General features: G+C 39.0%; 1 protein-coding gene across 4 annotated transcripts in view; it reads right to left on the bottom strand.

Moving 5' to 3' along the window:
• The window catches only part of kank4 (KN motif and ankyrin repeat domains 4), a 90,196-nt gene that overhangs the window by 16,880 nt on the left and 51,345 nt on the right, over positions 1-21,971 (bottom strand). For 3 of the 4 annotated variants that reach the window (XM_028443823.1, XM_028443821.1, XM_028443822.1), the window contains exons 3-4: positions 3,384-3,455; positions 114-3,251 (exon numbers count right to left, since the gene is read on the bottom strand). In XM_028443823.1, the coding sequence (XP_028299624.1) occupies positions 114-3,251; positions 3,384-3,402 (3,157 nt within the window). In that variant the 5' untranslated portion in view covers positions 3,403-3,455. Of the gene's footprint in view, positions 1-113; positions 3,252-3,383; positions 3,456-18,158; positions 18,233-21,971 lie in introns of those variants that run through there. The other variant, XM_028443824.1, reaches the window with a different exon arrangement.

Raw genomic sequence — 21,971 nt, forward strand, 5'->3', positions numbered from 1 at the left:
TTCACATGTGCCAGCAGAAATCTTTCAAACTAAGGTGTTTATTTTCTTTTGGAGTTTTGGCTATGAGTAAGAAGACAGTTTTTAGGTAAATACTAAAAGACTTACAAGCTTACCTTGTTCTTGCTGTTTGCTGGCAGCTGCTGATTTCTGGCCCGGTGAGTAGAAGGCAGAGAGGACACTCAGTGAGCTGACCAGTTGACTCTGAATTGAACTCATTTTGGAGGGACCAGGCTTCCCTGTTTGTTTTCCTGCTGCTGGGGCCCCTGCACGGCCTACTTTGCCCACCGGCTTGGCTGTGGCTCCCTTCCCTGTGTCTGCTTTTTTCCCTGTTGTCTGTTTTTGTGTCCCTTGAATCTCCTGCTGACTGGCCGTCTGTTGAGCTCCAGAGCTGCTTCCTAGTTGTGCCCATTGCTCCCCAAGAAGGCCTGTTAACCGAGTTACAACTTGCCCTAAAGCTGCAGGAGACGTTGGTGACTCTCCGGATCCTCTGCGAGGAGGCTGGGCTTCACCCGAGTCCCGGCGGGAACTCTGAGGTTCACTTGAACCACGACGACGACTGGCTTCACTGGAGCCCCTACGCAGTGATGGCGTCTCACTGGCTTCTTTTTGTTGCGTTTGAGTCTCACTGGACCTCCTGCGAGAGCCCTTAGACTGATTTGGAGGGGGCTGTTGTTCTCTGGATCCAGGATGAGGACCCTGTGAAACACTGGAATCTTTTTGTGGTGCTTTAACCTCCTTTGAGTCCCGGCGTGAAGATGAGGCTTGAGTTTGGACTTTGGGCCTTACTTGGATTTCCCTGGCGCTTTGAGCTTCAGCTGGAAGTGTAATCTGCTTCTCCTGAGTTTCCTTGGGAATATTCTTTGTTTTTGTTTTGTCTTCCACCAGGGATTCAGAGAGTGCTTGATGTTTCACCTTTGATTCTGAGACCTGCACTAGGGTCTGCGCTTCATCCTGAGTTAGAGGCTTGACTAACTCCTGGGCTTTTGGTTGGGTTTGTTGAGCCTGGTTTTCACTGGAGCCCCTTCTAGGGCGGATAGGTGTCTGACTTTGAGTCACTGCTGATGGTGGTGTTTGCTCTAATGATGGCTTGCGCCCTCTCTGTGGTCTTACAGGAGCAACAGTCTTTACAGTTGATGTCTCTTTTGTTACTACAACTGTGTCAGTGGCCACAGTTTCTTTGACTGGCTCACACACAACCTCCTCTTCTCTCAGTTCTTTCTTCTCTCTGACTTCTGATACCACTGGTTCGGTTTCTTCTGTTTCTGTACTCTCTGAGGGGACGACTTGTATTGGTCTCAGATCATCCTGTTCAGCACTTTCTTCCGTCTTATCTTCTCTAATTGCAGTAATCAAACAGGACTCCTCAGACTTGTCTACAACCTCTGTAACTACTATTTGTGTAGTTAGGATTTCGGTGGTTAAAATTGAACTCTCTTTGCAAATGTCCTTATCCTTAATATCTGTGTCATGCTTCTCATCTGATCTCTTGTCCTGTGTCCACACTACATCAGTTCTTTGGCTTTCTTCATTCTCTCTCAATTGACTAGTCATCCCTAAATTCTCTTCAGTCATCTGAGCAGCTTCTGTTTCTGTTACCCTGTCTACTGTGTCCCTCCTTTCAGTCTCTGTCCCGCGATCAATACTACTGGCTCTCTGTCTCTGGGGATGATCCGTCACCAATTCTACTTCTGTTTCCGTGACTTGGTTAACTCTTTGAGCCACAGGCGTCTCAGTCGTCTGATCCTGAGTAATGATTGTTTCTGTTATGGTTCCTCGTTCCATGCTGTTGGCTCTAGGTCGAGGGGAACTAGTGAGCTCCACCTCTGTCACCTGATCAAGTGTTTCAAGCTCATTAGTTGCTGTTCCTTGATCTATGCTACCACTTCTTGGTTTGGGTGAACACACTTCGATGCATATTCTATCTGTGTCAGTTCCCTGATCAACAGTTCCAGGTGACTCGGTTTCGGTTTCTTGGTTGGTCCAAACTACTCTCTCAGTCACTGTGCCTGCATCAATGCTCTGTCTTCTTGGCTGTTCTTGTATTTCTGGGCTGACGCCCTCCCTCAGTTGTTGTAGTTTTTCTTCTTTTACTTTGTTTAGTTCCATTTGTTCTTTTAACAAAGAATTTGTTTTATCAAGCTCACAACTAGCCTGATTAAGTTTTATCTCCAGTATTCTTAACTTCTCTTGCAGCATCTCTGAACTCTCTGTGCTTTCTGTATTTGTTAAATTCTCATCCTGAATGTTTGTTTTCATTGCTTCAGTAAGCACATTTTTTTCTGTTTCACTTTGTTTTACTTTCTCTATTTCTGAATCTGGTGGCACGATCTCTGACACATTAAAATCACCTGTTGCTCGAGTCACCAGAGGGAGTTTCAGCCCTTCTGAAGGTCTATGCCCTTGTGACTGACTCTTCAACATGGATTCATGACTTGCAGATACTTTGGTGGATGATGTGGAAACCTGGGCTTGTGTCTGGGCTTGCAGCTGTTTTAACAGTCTTTCCCTTTCTTCTCTCAGTGAGCATATTTGTGCCTTTAGTTCAGGGATGGTTTTGACCTGCTCTTCTAGCTCTCTGACTCTTTTTAATGCCACTGTAATCTGCTGGTGAAGGCCTACCCTTTCTTGAGGAACAGATCGTCGTTCAACTATCTCCGGGGAAGCACGAAACATGTTCTCTGTTGAGCCATTTTCAGGTGTTCCCAGGATTCGATCAGGACTGCTTGACTCTGACCCCTTACGTTGCTGTAAGGTGACGGGCATGCTTGACGCTCGTAGCAAATTTGGTCGTCCTTGAACTCCCATAATTGGCTCTTCAATACCCGCTGCTCTGACTCCATCTTTGGATTTAGGTGAAACATTGCCAGGTCCTTTGCTGGTTGTGCTTTTGCTGCTCTGGCTTAAAGATCCCCCTTCACTTGCTTTAAAATCAAAGATCTGTTGTACTTCAGTTACTCGCGATTTAGGCTTGGGCCCCAAAGTGGAAGTCCCAGACCAAGCACTTTCCTTTTCTTTTAAAACAGGCCTGGCCCCATGTCCAGGAAGACTGAAATTTCTTGGTAGAGTGCTGAATTTTGGGCCCCTTACCCTGCGTTGGATGTGTACCCTTTTGATGGTGTTGCCTTTTTCAATATCATCAACATACTTGAGGAAGTCAAGGTCCAAGTGAAAGCCATAGGGAGTCTCCACTGAGTAGGGCAACTGCTTTCTCTGAACCCCGCCCTCACCAGCCTTAGTCTGCAAGCCATTGGCTGTAAACAATCAACAAAGGATTTACAAACATTGTTTATTCTGTACACTTTTACTAATGTGACGACATTAAGCGTCACATAATATTTTAAGGAAGTGACTGATATCCTAAGCATAAGCTTTGTGACACTCACCACTTTTCTTGTCCATCATGGGAGGCAATTCTCAGTCATCTACTTCTCTGTGCGACAGTTAGAGTTAGAAGCCTGGGAAAAAAAAGAAATGCACAATATTTATAAAACTGAAATAAAAACTGACCAATGAAAAACTAGACATACATTGAAATAAAAATGTAATTGCTTCATAATTTACAGCCTTTCATTAAAGCTTTGCAAGAAGATATTCAACACTATAGATAAAGCCTATGTTTCCAGAATTTAAAGTAAATGAACATTGATGTCCCTACAGGCAGATATATGCTCTGAGGGCATGTAGAAAATAACTCTTCATTAGTCAAGCAATTATCATGCAAATTTGTGCATTGGCAGTAAATACCTTCTCCGTATCAACACCGTGCAATGCAAAATTGCATGTACAGAAGAATTTAGCATAAAGAGTAGGATAGTCTTCCTCTTTTTTCATCTTTATTTTGATGACAGTTTGAAACTCAATAGAAATAAAGGTTCAGTGACTTTGATGTGTGAAAGAAGACTTTTTAATCCACGTATACGTATCAATCCAGGTAAAACGTGATCCTTGTAAATATTGTTGCCAGCAGCTTTAAATTTAAATTCATACGTAGAATTTAGATCTTTTTTTTTTTTTTTTAATCAAAGAGTGAGTAAAACTGCCACAAACAGCCAAAAAAATAAATAAATAAATAAATACATTTAACAGAATAAAACCCTATAGCTATATCTGAGGAAAGTTGTTTATACTTTTCAAGTACTACTATTACAAACAGTGACACAGTTGAAATCAGTCACCATTTGGAATGGCCACACAATGTAAAATATAAGCTTTCTAGAATAGAATAGTATATTTTTTATTGTCATTACACAAGTACAATGAAATTGCACATGCCCCTCCCAACAACATTCAACTACACTTCAAATATTCAAGCTAAACAGACACAATTATCATAAAAAACCACGTAAGGTATGGTAAAAATCTGTCAGAAAAGAAAGTTTATCAGTATATCATTTCATCAGCATAAAAGTACATTGGTATAAAAAGTTCATCAGTATAAAAGTGCATAGAAATAAAATATATTTTTTAAAAAGAGACCATATTTAATTTTCCATATATTAGTTGTGAGAACCAATGAGATTCTTCATGGGAAACTAAAGATTATCACTGTTGCAGCAGAACGCATTTGCCAATCAGTGCATAATGGATATCAACCAATGGTGCATGGTGCGTTTTGAAGCTGTTGCAACACATTTTCCTGTTCTCAGGGTGAAGACAGTATAAAATACTGCAAGGCAAGCATTAGAAAAGCTGGTGATGTAATCAATCACAGTGACAGGCCATCTGCCTGGGACACTGTGCAGGACCTGTGACATGCTTTATTCACCCCTTCACCACTTGAGGCTTAATGATGAAGAGTACAGGTGACCTGCAGCAAAAATGTGTTGTCTCTGTTACAAACGACTACATCTACACATAAATTCACACACAAACACCACCTAAATGACAGCGCCTGCTAAGGATCTGACACCATGTGATTGCTACCCTGGCAACCGCTCTACAATCCAATACATGTGTATATATCCCAGTAGACCTGGCTCCTCTGGGTGCTTTAATGCGACTGCGATCTGCTCTCTGTCCTCAGGGCTTAATTAGACGATTTGGGGAACAGAGAAATATGGTTCGCAATTGTTAAGTGAAGAACAAGCAGAGCCTGCTGGCGATTACATGTGACGGGCAGGCAATGAAACCCTCCCTAATTAGATCCTGACTGAGAAACAGGAAGAGCAGGAAGGAAATGAGAGAGAGAGAGAGAGAGGGGAAGGGGAAACAGAAGTAAGAGGAGGTTTGAACTACTTTAACTGTGATGTCAACTCAATCAACGTGATAACAGTTCAGTTTAGCTTTTTCCTGGTCCAAAAGATGCAAGAAAATAAATAGATTTGAAATATCATTTTGATTCTTCTTCTGAGGAACCTGGTAGCCTAATGGCAGGGGTTTTCAACCACTGTGCCGTGGGAAATTATTCAAATTCACCCAATTGTTAAAAAAAAAAAAAAAAAAAAAAAAAAAAAACACATCTGAAAATGTCTTTGAAAACATCTGCAAATATGCCAATGTAATAAAAAAAAATGAAATAATTAAAAATATTAGGTGATTAATTCATTTAATCTCGTCTAAAAATAGTTGAGAAACACCCTCAACTTGAGGTATTTTCATTTAAATTGCATTATTGTGGCAGATCGAAAGATTGATGTATAACAAAGTGGCTTTATGAAGTCATTTATTGTTTTTAACAGACTTGAACTATTTCCATTCCTCTGTATGTGAAACTATAAAAGGCTGCTGACACCTTTAGTTGTCAGGGAAATACTGATGTGTACTTTAGTCAATCTACAAATAATAGAAAATAGAAATGAAATAAAACATCAGGTTCATATGTAGTGGGTTAGGTTAGCACCAAACTTGTTTTTTTTTTCTCTCCTTCAAATACTATAAAATAAATAAAACAGACCCATCAATCACAGTGCAGTAAATTAACACATCAAAAATAACATTGTTCATCACAAAACAAAGTACTGGAATAACATCAAGCAATCACTTCTAATAGTAGTAGCCCCGCCCACATCCTCTACCACTGATAGTGGTCGACTGTCCACTACAATCATTTATCTACTGACTTTGTTCATTTGTCACTCATAGATTTATTCATTTTGGCTCTGAACCCTGTCATCTTGTCCAGTGTGGATTGTATGGGCCATTCTGTCTGCTCGGTCTCGTGTAGCGTCCGAAGTACTACTGTCCGTGCTAGCTGCTACATAGTTAGCATTGAGGTCGAAAAGCTCCACTGGAGGCAAGAGGACCTCCACTGATACACAAACTCTTTCTTGCACAATTTTCACACAACTGGGCTTTAGTTTTCCATCCGGTGTGTTTGTTTTTTTTTAACTAAAATGAACACGCTCCAAGACTCCTCAGTTTCTACCATTGTAGCCGGTGCATCAGTATTTATGGGAATACTGTGCAATGGAGAAAGTAACCGCACTGTTTGCAGTGCAAAAAAAAAAGAAGCGATTAACACAATTAATTTTTTTAGTGCGTTATTAATTAACTAATCGCAATTAACGTGTTTTTCTGTCTTTGTCTGTGGTTTTGTCAGTTTTTAGTCATTTTGTGTGTTTTTGTTATTTTTTGTGTTCTTGTTGTAATTTACTGTATTTTTCTGTCATTTTCTGCATTTATGTTGTGGCTTTGTGCATTTTTGGGGTCACTTTCTGTATTTTTGTTCTTGTTTTCTGTACTTTCCTGTCATTTAGTGTAATAATGTTGGTTGAGTTATTTGGTGTAATATGTTGGGCTTTATATTCCTTTCAACTTTTTAAAATAACGGTACAATTTTTGGGGATTTGTTTTGGGGGTCGCACAAAATTAGGCCGAGGGCCACATATGGCCAGTTGCCAATGTCTGCCTTATGGCACGGAGCAAAAAGCTCATAATAGTGCTTCCTGTTGCATTTACCCTAATGAAGACAGTGAAAAGACAATTTACCTCCTCTTTGAGGTATACAAATAATGAATAAACAGAACGAGTCATAATATAATGCTGTGGTGTATTTTGAGGAACTTGTTCATCATCCAGGTGGCTTTGGCAATCAAACACTGAAAGCACTGATGACACTAATGATGCACAGACTAGATTACACACTCATCATAACTCAGCTGAAAGCACATCAAGGTTATGCTAATCCAAATTGAAGGTATTTGCTACAGGGTTGACACGAAGCTAAACACATACCACAGTGAGTTTAAAACTGTTCTCGATGTGTGTGTGTGTGTGTGCGTGTGTGTGTTCAGCCTGTCACTGTTAATGTACATAGAGTAATGAGTATGGTTGAACAGAGACTTTACTTTCTGTCAAACACACACGCACGCGCACACACACACACGCACGCACGCACGCACGCACACACACACACACACACACACACAAGCCCTTAAAGGACAGACAGGCAGCGATCTCTCATCACCAATCCAATAAGCGCAGCCACTGGTGGAGAGGTGATGACATCGGTTATGTGAAGCTCAATGGTCAGGAGCAACGACAGCACAGTAAATAAGATCATACTGACAGCTCAGGGGTTTTATATGTCATCTGTTGAAAAACACAACCACACGACACTAGAAAAATCCTGCATCCTGTTGATACAATATTATATAGACTTTAAACAGTTGTAATATAAGAAATACACAACATTTTCACAGTTCCTTTAATTTAGCCCAGCAATGTAACTTTATATTTTGTTAAGCACACTGAGATTACTTTGTTGTAATTTGCGCAATATAAATAAAGTTGAATTGAATTTAATTGAACTATTCAACCACTTTACTCAGTGACGCAAACAACTTGTCACCTGAGAATGTGTTGGGTTTATTTTTACTGTTTTTTTTAATTTATTTTTAACTCTGTGATGCTATGAGTTTGTTTGAGTCAGGTCATTTGTAGATAGTGGGGTCAGTGCAGAGAGATGGACTGTGTTGTAAATGTCACACTAACGTACTACTCATACTAAATCTGACGTCAAAATTAGTCTGTAGTGTGTTCGGATTACATGGTATGAAAAGATTGAGTACGTGAGAAATACCCCGATGTATACTATATCAGGACATTTTTTAAGTATGCACGGTGGGCACACTAGTCATACTCAACCACTTCATGATGCATTTCGAGCGGAACATAAAATCGTCCTGGGACCAGCTTCAATCTAAAAGACAAACATTCCCTTTTCAAATCAAAAGCATTTCTTATTCTCTTCCATTAGTTTTTTAATGCTTTTGTAAATCTGGCTCTTGTTTTGAAGTTAACCGGAAGTTTAGTCAGTAGCACAATGGCGGGTCTCTGAAAATCTATGAAATGTAGTCATGAAATGTGTATACGTGAGTTTTATGTATCAAATGAGCACATGTTGATATTCTACTTGGTCACTTTCTCACTTAAAATGTTTTCAGAATTTTCAAAGCGGGAGGATCAACAGAGATATTTAGGTTTTTGTCTTTGTAGGTTTAAAATGCATCTTGGGAAACTTGGAAGTATACTTCAGTGGGAACAGTCAACACACTAATCATACTAATAGTATATAGTAGACAGTATATACTCATTCAGTGTGTAGTGTATAGTAAATTAGTATGCGACTTCGATCACATTGTGTATGGTGATGTGTAGAACAGTTACCCTGAACAGTTACCCTGAAATGGCATTTCAGGGTAACTGTTGGTGCAGTAGCAGCAGTTTTACACTGTAAATCATCCATATCAGGCCCAGACACTGGCTTTGAAAATACAGCCATGTTCACTTTAACAACTGCTTCAGTGGCTGTTCAGAGACACTTTAATTGAATGTCACGGGTCATTACATTGGAGTGCTTGCATACTGCTGATTGAATTAGTCTGATACACTGACACAGAGCAGAACTGAGAGTGGACAGAGCAGCAGGAAATAAGATTGTAGAGAGGAAGGGAAGCAGGGGACGAGAGGTGGGTGAGAAAGTGAACGGAGGCAGAGATGGGAGTGGCAGCTACTCTCATGTCAAGCCCTCGCTATTTTGTGTCTCCTAATTGTTCTCATCATAAAACATTCATGAATGCGCCACAATGTATTTTCTACACTGCAGAATGTAAAGTGTTGGCTGCAGCTGCATCTCCGAGCATGAGTGTTCATTAGCTGTGTGAAAGTGGGAATGAGAAACTGCAAGTAGCAGCAGATGTGAGCCATGGAGGAAAGCCAAGCAACAACAACACAGTCCAGAGTCCTTATCGTAGTGCCTACAAAGAGCAGCTATCACTGTTTATGCTCGCTCGACCATGAGAACGTTAGCGGGACTGCCAACGTTCAATATCCCAACTCTTAAATACACAAGAACATTCAGCAGGATTGCATATTGTAAATGGACTTCACCTAATGACTCTTTATTACCACAAAATGCCTTTCACTCTTAATCACACGCACGCACGCACGCACGCACGCACGCACGCACGCACGCACGCACGCACGCACACACACACACACACACAGATATCAGATATTATCTTCACAATAAGACAACATGTTGCTGGTCCACTTGAAGTTCCTAATGTGTCTAGAAATAGAACAGGGTGTTCAGCTACCAGGCTCCTCGCCTTTGGAACCAGCTCCCAGTCTTAGTACGAGATGCTGCTACTCTGTCCATCTTCAAGAGATGAAGATGGGGCTAACCACAAGAAACAATGCCCTAACCCTAAAAATAGGAACTAAAAACTCAAATTATATAATAGAACACCAACATTACATTCAAACAGTCTGATGGATGCAGGTGATGTGGTTAAGATGTGGTCTCATCTCAAGCACTTGACCCTTGCCATTCAGGGGCATTCCATCTACATATACAGTAGTCCTCTTAGGCCCCGTCCACACGGAGACGGGTTGTAGTCACAACGGTCAAGTTTCATGTTGTTTATGCGTCCATGCGTCCACACGGCAACGACAATTTGGAAGCCGAATACGATAAATTCTGAAAACGGGTCCCAGAGTGGGAAAGTCTGAAAATGCCACCGCTGAGGCGTCGTGAGGACGGCGTATACGCATACCCAGCAAACGATTATGCCCAAGCCCCACCTCTCTCTGAACCCACATGCGCGACCCCCTACAACAATAATAGTAATAATGGCAACAAAGCAGAAGCTCTACCTCGTCGTCGGTCAACAAGCAAATCTGCTGTCATGTCTTTGTCTCCATCTCTTTCCTCTTTTTGTTTGTATGTTCTGTTTTTTCGTAACAAGAGTTTTATGCGCATCCTCAGGTGTCTTCTTCTTCTTCCTCTGTATTTATGGCAGAGTGGATGCCACGAGGCATATTACTGCTCTTCACTGGTCTTTATCATAACGACTATATCCTCCCATACGTTCCAGTGTCATGCAGGAACTGCAGCACAGCCTTAAAAATCATCTGGTGGTTCTCATTGTGACCAAATAAAAAATAGGAAAAATCCTTTACTCCTAAACCAGACATGCTTGCAAATAGATGCTGCCTTTCTCTCTGTGTGTCTTTTTCCCTTTTTCTGTGTATTTCTGTGGCTGCATTACAGCGCCACATAGAGGCCCCTAATGTTAATAACAGCATTTTCCGCCTTTTCGTGTGGACGCACACATAACTACCCATTTTAGGGAAGAGCATTTTTGTTTTGTCTCCATGTAGATGGGGCATAACACAGTGGTTCTCAAACTTTTCAGCCTGCGACCCCCAAAATAAAGGTTCCAGAGACTAGGGACCCCCTAATGTATCTGAAGGTGGTTAAACACAAGACATGAACATTGAAGAAGAGTCATGTGGAGATAAGGTCATCTATAAGGGGGAATAAAGAGGCGAGCTTTTTAGGACCCATCCATAAAGTCAGCAAAATGATGGTCCATTGTTCTATGAATCTGTGATAATCACATTTATTTATTTATCTGAATAAAATCCACTGTTATCTAGGAAGTTTAGTATTATTTGAGCCATAGTACATAGTCATCTTAAGGATGTAAATCCTGGTTTTAATCAGAAATAAAATGAGTTAAAAGTGACCAAAAATGGTGCAAAAGGTGGTGAAAAGGGATTTTTAAAAACCACAGAAGTTGGTTAAAAGCTGCAATTTAGAGTGGCCAAAAATGGACAGAAAAACTGGTAAAAAAGAGTTTAAAGTGTCAATATTGGAACATTTAATGGGAACAATTAGTTTGAACTGGCAAATAATGGGTATCAAATCATGAATGTGGTTAAATTGGAAAAAACAAGATACAATAATGGGTCAACATATGAGACATTAGGTGAAAAAGTGGTAGATAAGGGTTTCTAAGTGCTGAAAATGTCTTGGAAATGGAAAAAATGAAATTTGATGGAGAAGTGGTAGAAATGAGAGTAATGTAGCAAGAAAAGCATTAATGCAGGGAGACCTACTAATACTATGTCATGTTTAATGAAATTTAGTGAGCTGATCTGAACTTGGCTAGGTTTGCACTCTCTGAGTGCTCTTGTTTAACTCTTTGTTTGAGTTGATCTAATAACTCCACCTATTAAGACCTACTGCAGTATGATCCAGTCATGTCCGGTTTAACAGTGTCGTAACTGTCAGCAAAGAAAGCTTTGACTTCAAAGGGAAAACAAGTGAGAGGGGCCCCTGCCAAGAGGCTTCACTTAACAAAAGCTCATTAATTCTGTCTCCGTCATTAGAGGTAACTCATTACTCTTTTTAAAAGAAAAGATTCACATTTACAGCGTACCAGTAGTTTGTTAAGAGTGAAAAAAAAGATTAATGAGTTGTTGATGAGCAGTTTGTTCTAAAGGGACACGTCATTAAATAAAAGCTGGATAGCCTAAACTTGCCTACTGCATCTGTAATGATATATATTCAGTTTAATAATTTGGCTTAAAGTAGTTTCGTTTTCAGGAAGGCAAATGCTAAATATCTTCTTCTTTTGAGGATGGCTATGAGTAAACATCATTGAGATTAACATCACCAAAAAGTGCATAATAAGAGCCAAATACAGTATTAGTAGTAATAAAAGGGTCAAATACAACCAACATGCAAAGGGGCCAAGAATAATACATCAACTTTTAGGCGTTATGTGTATTCAAATATTTTAAAGTGCTTTAAAACTAATAGTTTTTGTTACTAACTGCACTGCCTATTGTCAATCTCATTAAAATTAAGACGAACATGTTCAGAATGTCAAATATTAACATCTACGCAATCACAGCAACAACAGCTGGGAGGGACGTCATTAAATGAAATTAAAATTACATTATCAAGCCATATCAACCAGATGAAGCTCAACACCAGCAAGACCAAGGAGGAGGTGGTGGACTACAGGAGGAAGAGAAGGCCCCCGGCCCCAGTACCTTGGGGTCCACATCAACAATAAACTGGACTGGTCGAGCAACACTGAGGCCATCTTCAGGAAGTGACAAAGCACTATTTAAGACAAAGGTCACCAACCTTTCTGAAACTTTGAGCTACTTCATATACTGTATAGTCCGAAGGGGCTGCCAGATAGAAAAGCACTTCTTAAATACTACATTTTCACGGATTCACTTTAATTAGAAGGTAAGATAAAAAGAAAGCCTAGCAGTAACTTAAAAAGGTAAGAAAATATGAGTTTTTAACATGAAACACTTTATCTCTCTAATTGTTTCATTTTCAATACGTTTTATAGAACATCTAGCCTGGCAAAGCCACACCCACTTCCTTACTTTTTGTAAGAAAGTGGGTGTGGTAATGCGGCCATCTCTGCTCACTTCCTCGCTCAAGAGTTGATCGAGTAAATAAGAGCCGAAGAGGTAAAAACGTCATATCCCCTGCGAGAAGTAATATCAAAACAAACATGGCGGCCGACATGGAGAAGACGTTAAAAATTGCACTCTGGACCACTTTAAAAGACCTGGATATATTGTTGAAACTACAGGAAGTGGCTTTTAAATAATTCCTCAATTGTCATTTGCACATTTTTTTTGTTTTTCTTTCTGCTGTTGTTGTTTTTTCCCTGATTTATGTATGTCCTACATTTTGCACTATTGTCCTATGTTAGCATTTATTTTTGCTCCTACTCTCTGCTCTTATACTGTGTTGCTGCAAATGTGAATTTTCCCTCTGGGGATTAATAAAGGTCTATTCTATTCTATTCATGGCAGTGGCCCTAACGAAAAAATGTGCAATAGCTTTATTTAAATCACACAGTGTGTGAACCCTCATTTAGAGCGTGTTTCATTCACATGCTGTGAAAGATGAACATTACAAATATGGCACACGTTTCTATACTTCACTACGTTTTCATTATTTCAAATCATGCATCATGCAAAAACCTTTGAACTACGTTAAAAAATGACTCTTGTCAAAAATACAAGAAGAGAGAGAGTAATAATGTAAACTGCAACTAAACTAAACAGCACTATTAAAATCAATGTGTAAAGCTGTGTTCACACTGAGGGATCTGGTCTATTTGCAGATAACAAGATAACAACATTAAACAGTCCTTCTCCTTGAAGACAAACACCAGGGAACAATATGTTGCTCCAGCGTGGACGTGACCTTGTTCTTTGTGCCTCCTCTTGACAAACAACAGATAATTCTTTGGCCCCGCCCACTCTCTAACCGTCTCCTTATCGTTGTCTACTGTCTGATCGCTACATGTCTGCACAGACAGCAGCGATATGAACAGTTTGTCCAACGTCTTCGTCATAAAGAGATACAATCACACATTAGCTGTTCTAACAGCAGTCTTCATCTCCATCTTTGTGATCACCGCTTTATCGGATAAACGTCATAACTGTTTTATCAATAAAACATCTTAATAAACCTGAAGTAGAAAATTAAGATAAGCAATTCAACTCAACTAATCAGATTTAAACAGCTGCAGCTTTGGGCTCATGTTATGGTTGCAAATGAGTGGAAAATTTCCAGTAAATGTATAATTTTGGGATTATTCAAAAACAGAAACTTTCCATGGAATGGAATATTGTAATTAACCAGAAATTGGGGGCAATTTTAAATGACTATCATATCCAAACATACATATTACCATCTATGCAAAATAATACATTTCAAAAACATAACATTTCATCAGATTGATTTCTAAGTCGAACTTTAAGGGTGTGGACACCCCTGATCTTAGGGTGACTATACGTCCGGTTTTACCTGGATATGTCCTCTTTTCATGTCTTGTCTGGACTGTCAGGATTCTCTGCATTTAACCCCTCCATGACGAGCAGTGAGCAGCCACGTTGTAGAACTCAGGAAGCAGTTACAATCAGTTCCATTTTTAGTATCCGTTATATCGCCTTTGACAAGATCTGACGTGTTTGTGACACAATGCGACGCAGCGGTTGGACAAAACAAATGATTATCACCTTAAATGCACTATTCCTGTAATTAATAGAGAGGAGGAGAAGAAAGTGACTTAGCAGCTTAACACTGGTGAGTGTTTGAAACAGCTGAAACAGCTGACTGACTGCTGCTGTGGCAAACACACAGCCTGAAGCAGCGCTGAGACGGACTCACAATCACAATAGCCGCTTAAATAGTCATGTGTTTTACTGCAATACGTAGTTTTTTGGTTGAAAACAATAACAAGAGTGTGTGGATAGTAAAAAGAAACACGCTTTGATAATCACTGATCACCCTCGCAAGAGCGAGGCATGAAGTCTGCATCTACAGACACGCCCACTTATACATATGCATGAAGGGACTTTTCAGAGGGCTAAAAAACCTCAAATACTTTGTTGGTGGGGTTCTTAGAACAAATGGAGATGGGTGAAAAATAGCATAATACTGGACCTTAAATTAATATTTGATGTTCTGTAAGCCTTGAGTTTTCTTTTTTCTATGAGCAGATGTTTCTCATTGTTTCAGTGATTGAGAGATTTTAAGAAGGTTATTATTGGATTTTTCAATGACAGATTGTTATAATGCATATTAAAGGGGATTGATTTCAGTCTTTGTTATAAAGCAAGAAATAGATTTTTAAACCTTATGGACAATAACAACTTGTTACATGGTAGATTAAAAAAAAACAAAAAACGTTGAGTACTTGGATTATGAAGAGGTCGGCACAAGCGTCCTCTTTTTTTGGAAATGAAAATATGGTCACCCTACTGAGCAACACTCTGCTTCATCTTCTCAGACTCACTTGAAAAAATAAAATAAAATAAAATAAAACAGGTCAACACTCAGCTTTGGCTCCTAAAATCAGCTCGTATGATGCAATGTGATAAACATGCTGGTTTGACTGCAATGTTTGTAAAACATTCCATAGTCGTACAGAGGCATGATCGACTCTCACTACCTCATTATCTCACGTGTCTACCAATTGGCACCCTAATAATATACAGTATATACAAGGAGCTGTTCGTCACCCTCAGACACCCTGGTATTTTCACGAAAGTGGCAGCTGCTCTCTTTCATTAAGACAGAAAAAATCCCATTACATCTATTATTAACTGCTGAGCACAGCCGATCCTTCTTGCTGCGGCTACGTTGTCATTATCGCCTCATCTAGGAAAGAAAAATGTGGATTTGTGAAGCAAATACATTTTTTAACGTCTAACAGCAGCAGAAAATGTAATTCCCAACTGGGGAACTCATTGAAAGCCCATTTAGGTTCCATTGTATATGAAATGCACTATACAAATATATTTGACTTGCCTACGCCTAAATACATTTCAATACCATGCTAAATGCTAGGGGTGTCCCAATATAACTTTACACCTCCGATACAATATCAATATTGCTGATTTGAGTGTTGGTTGATACCAATACAATATCAGCACAATTTATACATACAGTACTTTTATTTCTTATTTCGTTACATGGAATGTTAGAAAAGGTTTGATCATGTGATATTACTCAAACAACAGTCAGCAACAACATGAGAAAAAGTGACTTTCAATTTTAACCTTAAACATAGAACAAAGAATATTCTACAATTAAGCAAAATAAAAATAAATGAATTAAAAGACCCTGGAAACTAATCTCCATAAATCCAATAAAAACAAATTATGAATTAGAATACGTGTAAAGAATATTTTAGATTTTCTTTTTTAATATATATTCTTATTGGTCCGATAACTGATAGCAATATCAGCTTAGGACACGCTTAGTAATGCCCTGTATTAAAAAATGTACAGTATGTATGCCCATAAAAAAACACTCCATCAATAATACTCTTTATTCATAAACAAAAAAAGCAACATTTAAAATCTAAAATGGCCCAAAGCAAAATATTAATATTAATATATTCACAATAATAATAACAATTGATGTTAAACTGCTTGTATGCTTTGTATGGTACAAAAATGGGTCGAAGCCTGGCAGATATGTAGCAATATTAGGCTAAGATCTTGAGCATGAACATTTGTACAGGGGTTTTTTGAGTATGCTGAATCCATTTTTAATGGGATCAACGCTGGCAAACCAACAGTTCCCACTCAAAATCAAGAAATCCAAGATGGCTACTTTCTGTATTGACAATTTGGATATTTTGTAATAACTTTGGTTCTATTTGACATAGAAGCATGATCTCAGTGGCAGATTACAGGTTTTCAGGGTCAAGGAATTCAATAATATATCTTAAAGTACTGTAAATTGTGCTCAGAGCAATATTTCGCCATCCATATTTTGCAAATTTCAATCTTACCATAACTTTGGTTCTCTTTGAAGTAGAAACATGATTGTCATGAAATAGCACAGTAAAATACTGTAAATTGCATTCAGGGAAATATATAAGATGGCCACCACAACACTTTACACATGGAAAGGGTGAATGATTTGATGTACAGTAAATCCCCATCAAAACACAAATTAATGTATCTATTTTTGTTCATTTCTCAGGAAGATTATATCAATTGTGATCCTGGTTCATGCGTGCATAAGCATCAGATCTTATCCACTTCATAACCTGGTCCCGGCCAGGATAGGTGTTCAGCCTAAGTTACCATGGTGATTTATGTGTTATGACATGAGCCAGCATCATAGTACAGGACACACCAAGTAAATCCCGGAAGTTAGCCTGATAGAGGAAATCAAACTTCGTAGTACAGGCCCAGTATGATTGTCTTGCCTAGGTTTATATAAACAATGGCTTAAAAAAACAAGTACAACTGTGGTGAACAAAAGTACATCTAAAATGTACTTTTGGTTGCAATTTAAAGATGACAACTATATTTCTCCATCGTGGTGATTCTTACAATAATACAGATTTTGTGTCTTTGCACAATTATCATTACCACTTCCTACTCGCACAGCCACATGTGCAAGCACCCAAGGATTTCACATCAAGGCAGGCAATCATGCAGTAAAGCAGTGGAGCGTGCAAACTAACATGCAAGCAGACACGCACTTCTTCAATTCAGACACCCGCAGAATGCCACACAGGCTCTGGTGGTTCAGTGTGAGAGTGCATGAGCAGCGTTAATCAACACCTCTTAATTCACACTGCATTCATCTAATCCTGACAACTGTGCACGCAGGCTTCCACGTGGTCACGCAGCAAAACAAAACGTGCGTCCACGGAGCTGAGACACAACTGAGTTGACCAAAGCAGACCTGACGTGTTTGTATGTTCCATGCATTAATGTGAGCATTTATTTCTGCTGCACTACGACAGCTGCCAGTGCACGTGGGCAGTGCTACAACCCTCCAAATAGAATAAAACAGCTCCCTCCCTCTCTTTGCACACAAAAATTATCGTTTCTCACACTTTTTTCACACATTCCATAGATACACACATGACCAATGTTCCAACAGACCAGAGAAGCGGTGAAAGTGAGGTGAGCTGTATCATAAAAGAGCAGGAAAAACATGACGGAATACTGTATTGTATAGCTCAGTGGTGTCGTTTGGTTGTTTTTTATGTCGTTTTGTATGTTTCTCTGTTACTTTTTGTGTATTTTGTATGGTGATTTTGTGTATTTTTCTCTCAAATAGTGTGTCTTTGTTGTTTTGTGTGTTGCTGGTGGTAATACTGTGTGTTTTTCTTTCTTAGTGTGGGTGTTTTTGGTCTCATTTTGTGTATTGTGTTGTTTGTTCTTTTAAATATTCAGTATATTTTTCTCTTATTTTGTTTGCTGGTGATATTTAGTGAGATTATTATTTCTAACTAAAAATAAACCTACACGATACCACCATTTGACAAACACTGGTATAGATTATTCAAAAAATGTTTTAGTAGGAAAAAAAGATTAGGAACCACAAGTTTGTGGCGATCATTTCCTCTCACCTGCCATGCAGCTCCTCTTACTTCCTGTCCTTCCTTCCTGTCTGTTTCCAGCAGAGCTACTGACCCAGTCTGTCTTTTAACCTCACAAGCAAGAAAAAGCAGAGAGAAGAGGAGGGAGGAAGGGTGGGAACGGGTTGACGTGTTGGCAGATGGTGACAGGAGCAGAAAAAAAAGATGTCCTGAAGGTTGAAATTCATCTGATATCGTTCTAAGTTGGATTCTTCAGTCCGTTGGATGGGACCAGGCAGATGTGTAATGAGTACTTATGTACGCTATTCAAATCCTACTCTTGCTTGATTGAAATTGTACTTAAGTACAGGTAAGTCATACATAAAATACTCAAGTACAAGTAAAAAGCAGCTCAATTAAAAGTAAAAGTTACTAGTTACTTTTACCCCCACGTTTATTTTTGGTAATAAATCTTGCTGCGGTTCCCTTGCATACAGTAAACATCTCATGTATAAACTTAAATCTTGCACAACTGAACTGAATTTATTTTCCACAAAGGCACAGGGATAACTGGCTTGTGGCGGCCAAGCGTTCATAGCGACGTCGCTTTTTGATCCTTCGATGATCCTTTCTATCATTGTGAAGCAGAATTCACAAAGCGTTGGATTGTTCGCCCACTAATAGTGAGCTGGGTTAAGATCATCGTGAGACAGGTTAGTTTGATCCTACTGATGATGTGTTGTTGTAATAGTAATCATTGCTGTATAAAATAAAGAATTTCTCAAAATGTACAATTCTATTTTAAATAAAATTACAACAATGAATTAAATTCAAAATTTAAAAAGAATATCAGGCTGAAATAACCAGCATTCAATGCCCTTTTGGTGACACGTGCATTAAGTTGAATCTGGTTGGTCGGCTATGCATTTGATTGTTGTCTGGTCATTTTTTGTAGTTTCACAATGTCAGTTTAAAACAAAAAAAAAAAGATTTACTCAGTAATGGTTGGGTGTATAAATGCATCAAATTACTTTTTTCTTATAAAACATTTCTGAGAAATCTATGTTTATGTATGATTCTTTTGAAATATGAAAAAATACCTAACTAGTCTTTTACTATGGTCTACTGCTGGTGGTCATTCATATAAATTAATGTATATAAGTCCCGCCTTCGTCCTATAGACCCCTATATAAATGGAAACGATCGCCGAGTGCGCCCAGCCAATAGACTTTGACTTCCTGTGTTTGAGACTGTCAATCAAAGTGAACGCGGAACTGTGCACGGAAACAAGGTCGCGTGTCACAACAGCAAACAGGTAAATATGATTTCTTACCTGACCCATAGACATCAATGCGACCAGATGCAACCTTGTTATGTTCCGCGATGCGCGTGCAGAAAAAGTAGAAGCGTGGCTTCTGGTAGATTGGCAGAGGCAGTAAGAGGAAGTGAGGCTGTTTAGGGCGGGACATCGAGACGTTTCTCAGAAACTCCGGATATCAGCTTTAAGTACAAGTAAAATTACTTATTTTGAAATATAGTCAAAAAAGTACAAGTACATAAAAGCAACACAGTTACAGTAACTTGAGTACTTGTAATCCATTACTTTCACCTCTGAGACCAGGTAAGAGATAAATATGGTAAACTCATCCAACACACACAAGCACATTATGTGTGTGTGTGTGTGTAATGCTTTAGACTTGTTATAGTCCAAATAAGCACAAGGAAGACTGTGCACAAAGGACTGCATCATGCAAACTCTCTGTATGTGTACAAGTCAGTGTTCAGTCATGCAAAGACTACTGTGTGCACCACGCGCGTGTATGTCAGGGCTGTGTGTGTGTGTAAGTGCGTCAGCGTGTTTGTGTGTTTGTGGTTAGCCTGAAGGAATCAAGCCTGTCCAACAGTAAACTCCCACCGTTTATCGCTCTAATTATTACCACAGGACGTAAAGTCAACCCCTGATTTTGGTGAATTCCACGAGTAAGGCGCCTGTAATTTATGCTGGGCTCAGTAATAGAAAGCAGTATAATAGTTCTAATAATTATCGGCCATTCAACAGGCTAATTGTCCAAGCTAATAGCTTCTACTGCTTATCTTATCTCACCGACTCCAATCCTTTAGTCCAATACCGTTGTTTATTGCTCCTAGTTAGTCACTGAAACACCACATAAGGATTTCTCCCTAATCGTATTAATTCACAACATCCAAATGTACTAAAAAAAAAAAAAGTGTGAAATAAATCTGCTTCTTTATTTTATGTATATTTGATCTTATTTATCTGCAGCTTTTAACTATTTATTATGCTGTACTTTGCACTGCATAGCTGGTGAGAAGCTTTATTGTAAATGCATACAGTGTAAAATGACAACAAACAAATCTGAATCTCAATTCAAAATATAAATTAATATATAATAAATAAATTATATTAATAGAAAAAGTTGATAATTTTTGTCATGTTTTTATGTAGGATTTTAAATTAAGGTATCTGGCAACGTAATTCACAAAGCAAAGAAAAGGAACTAAAGAAGATTTCATGCAGCCATGAAAGCAAATGATCGACCTAACATGACATATTGATATAATGGATTACATTTTAAATTTTCAGGACTCAACAGAGCCAGAATAAAAACAGAAACAAACAATTCCAACCCCATACCACACTACGAGAAAATTCAAATTAGATGAGATGTCAATAGGAAATCATGCTTTGGGTTGTATCGGTCATTGTAAAAATATGCATTTCTAAAGGCTTTTAAAGAAGAACTCACTGTTTTCTTACATAAGAAAATGTGTGACCTAAACGCAGGACAATGTTCACAGCTTTTACAGCTAAACGCTCTCTTCTATATGCTCAGCTTTATGGATGAAATCAGCTTCCATCCTTTCATCTGAAGCAGCCGACTGAAAGAGCGTGTGATGCGACCGCAGGGTTTGAAGCTTCTTTTTTCGATCACATGAAGCGACTCCCGTCAAAAGGGATCAGATCCCACCTCAGACCCTCAGGGCTCTGAGTCTCATTCCTCTCGTGTCTTTTCTTTATCTGTCAGTGCCGGACAGTGTTGGGCCATGTAGCTTTGAATTCAGAAATAAGACGTAGCTTTCTGAGCTTCAAGAGAAAAGGTTAAGGTATCACTATAGGCTGGGTTCTAATGAAGCACTGTGATATATGTTTATAGATGCTGACTAAGATTAGTATGAGTAGAACGTAAGTATGACAATTACAACACAGCCTATGACCTCCTCCATCCACCACAAAATAAAGGTAAAATACGATGGTACTTTATCGATCTGGAGGAAAACTTAAATGACAAGTTCTGCAGCTTTACTGAAAGCGTCTTAAAATCTGTTTGGACAGAAATAAACATTATAGGGTAACCATAACTCAGCATATACCTCAGGAAATGCTTTTTTTAATGTTTGAAATCAATATAGTCTAGTATATTCCCACCCCAAATCCCTGTTCCCTTCACCCCTCATTAAGGTGAAACACTGCCCTCTCTTTTTACATCTTCCCTCTAATTACGTTTTTTTTAGCGAATTCCTTAAGGAGGGCTGGTGATGGTCACAACTATGCAATAAAATAATAGTATTTAGTTATATGACCTTTGACAGCATGTGCAGACAAGGTAGAGGGGGAAAAAGTATAGCATCTGCAAACAAAGACTTGACCTATAAAGTGTTTTATTATATCAAAATGGAGCTAAAACTTCACATTTTACCTGTCTGTCTCCAAACCTGACCACCAGTGGCTTTCATCTGCTATAGTGGGTTCTCGCCCTCCATTAGGAGCAGCTTAGGCTCCTCACCCACTGATATCAAAGCTCCAGTGAAGCATGCGTCCCATGCAGCTCTTTCAAATGCTGC

The sequence above is a fragment of the Gouania willdenowi genome, chromosome 4 (genome assembly GCF_900634775.1).
Source record: "Gouania willdenowi chromosome 4, fGouWil2.1, whole genome shotgun sequence".
In the NCBI taxonomy this organism is placed as follows: Eukaryota; Metazoa; Chordata; class Actinopteri; order Blenniiformes; family Gobiesocidae; genus Gouania; species Gouania willdenowi.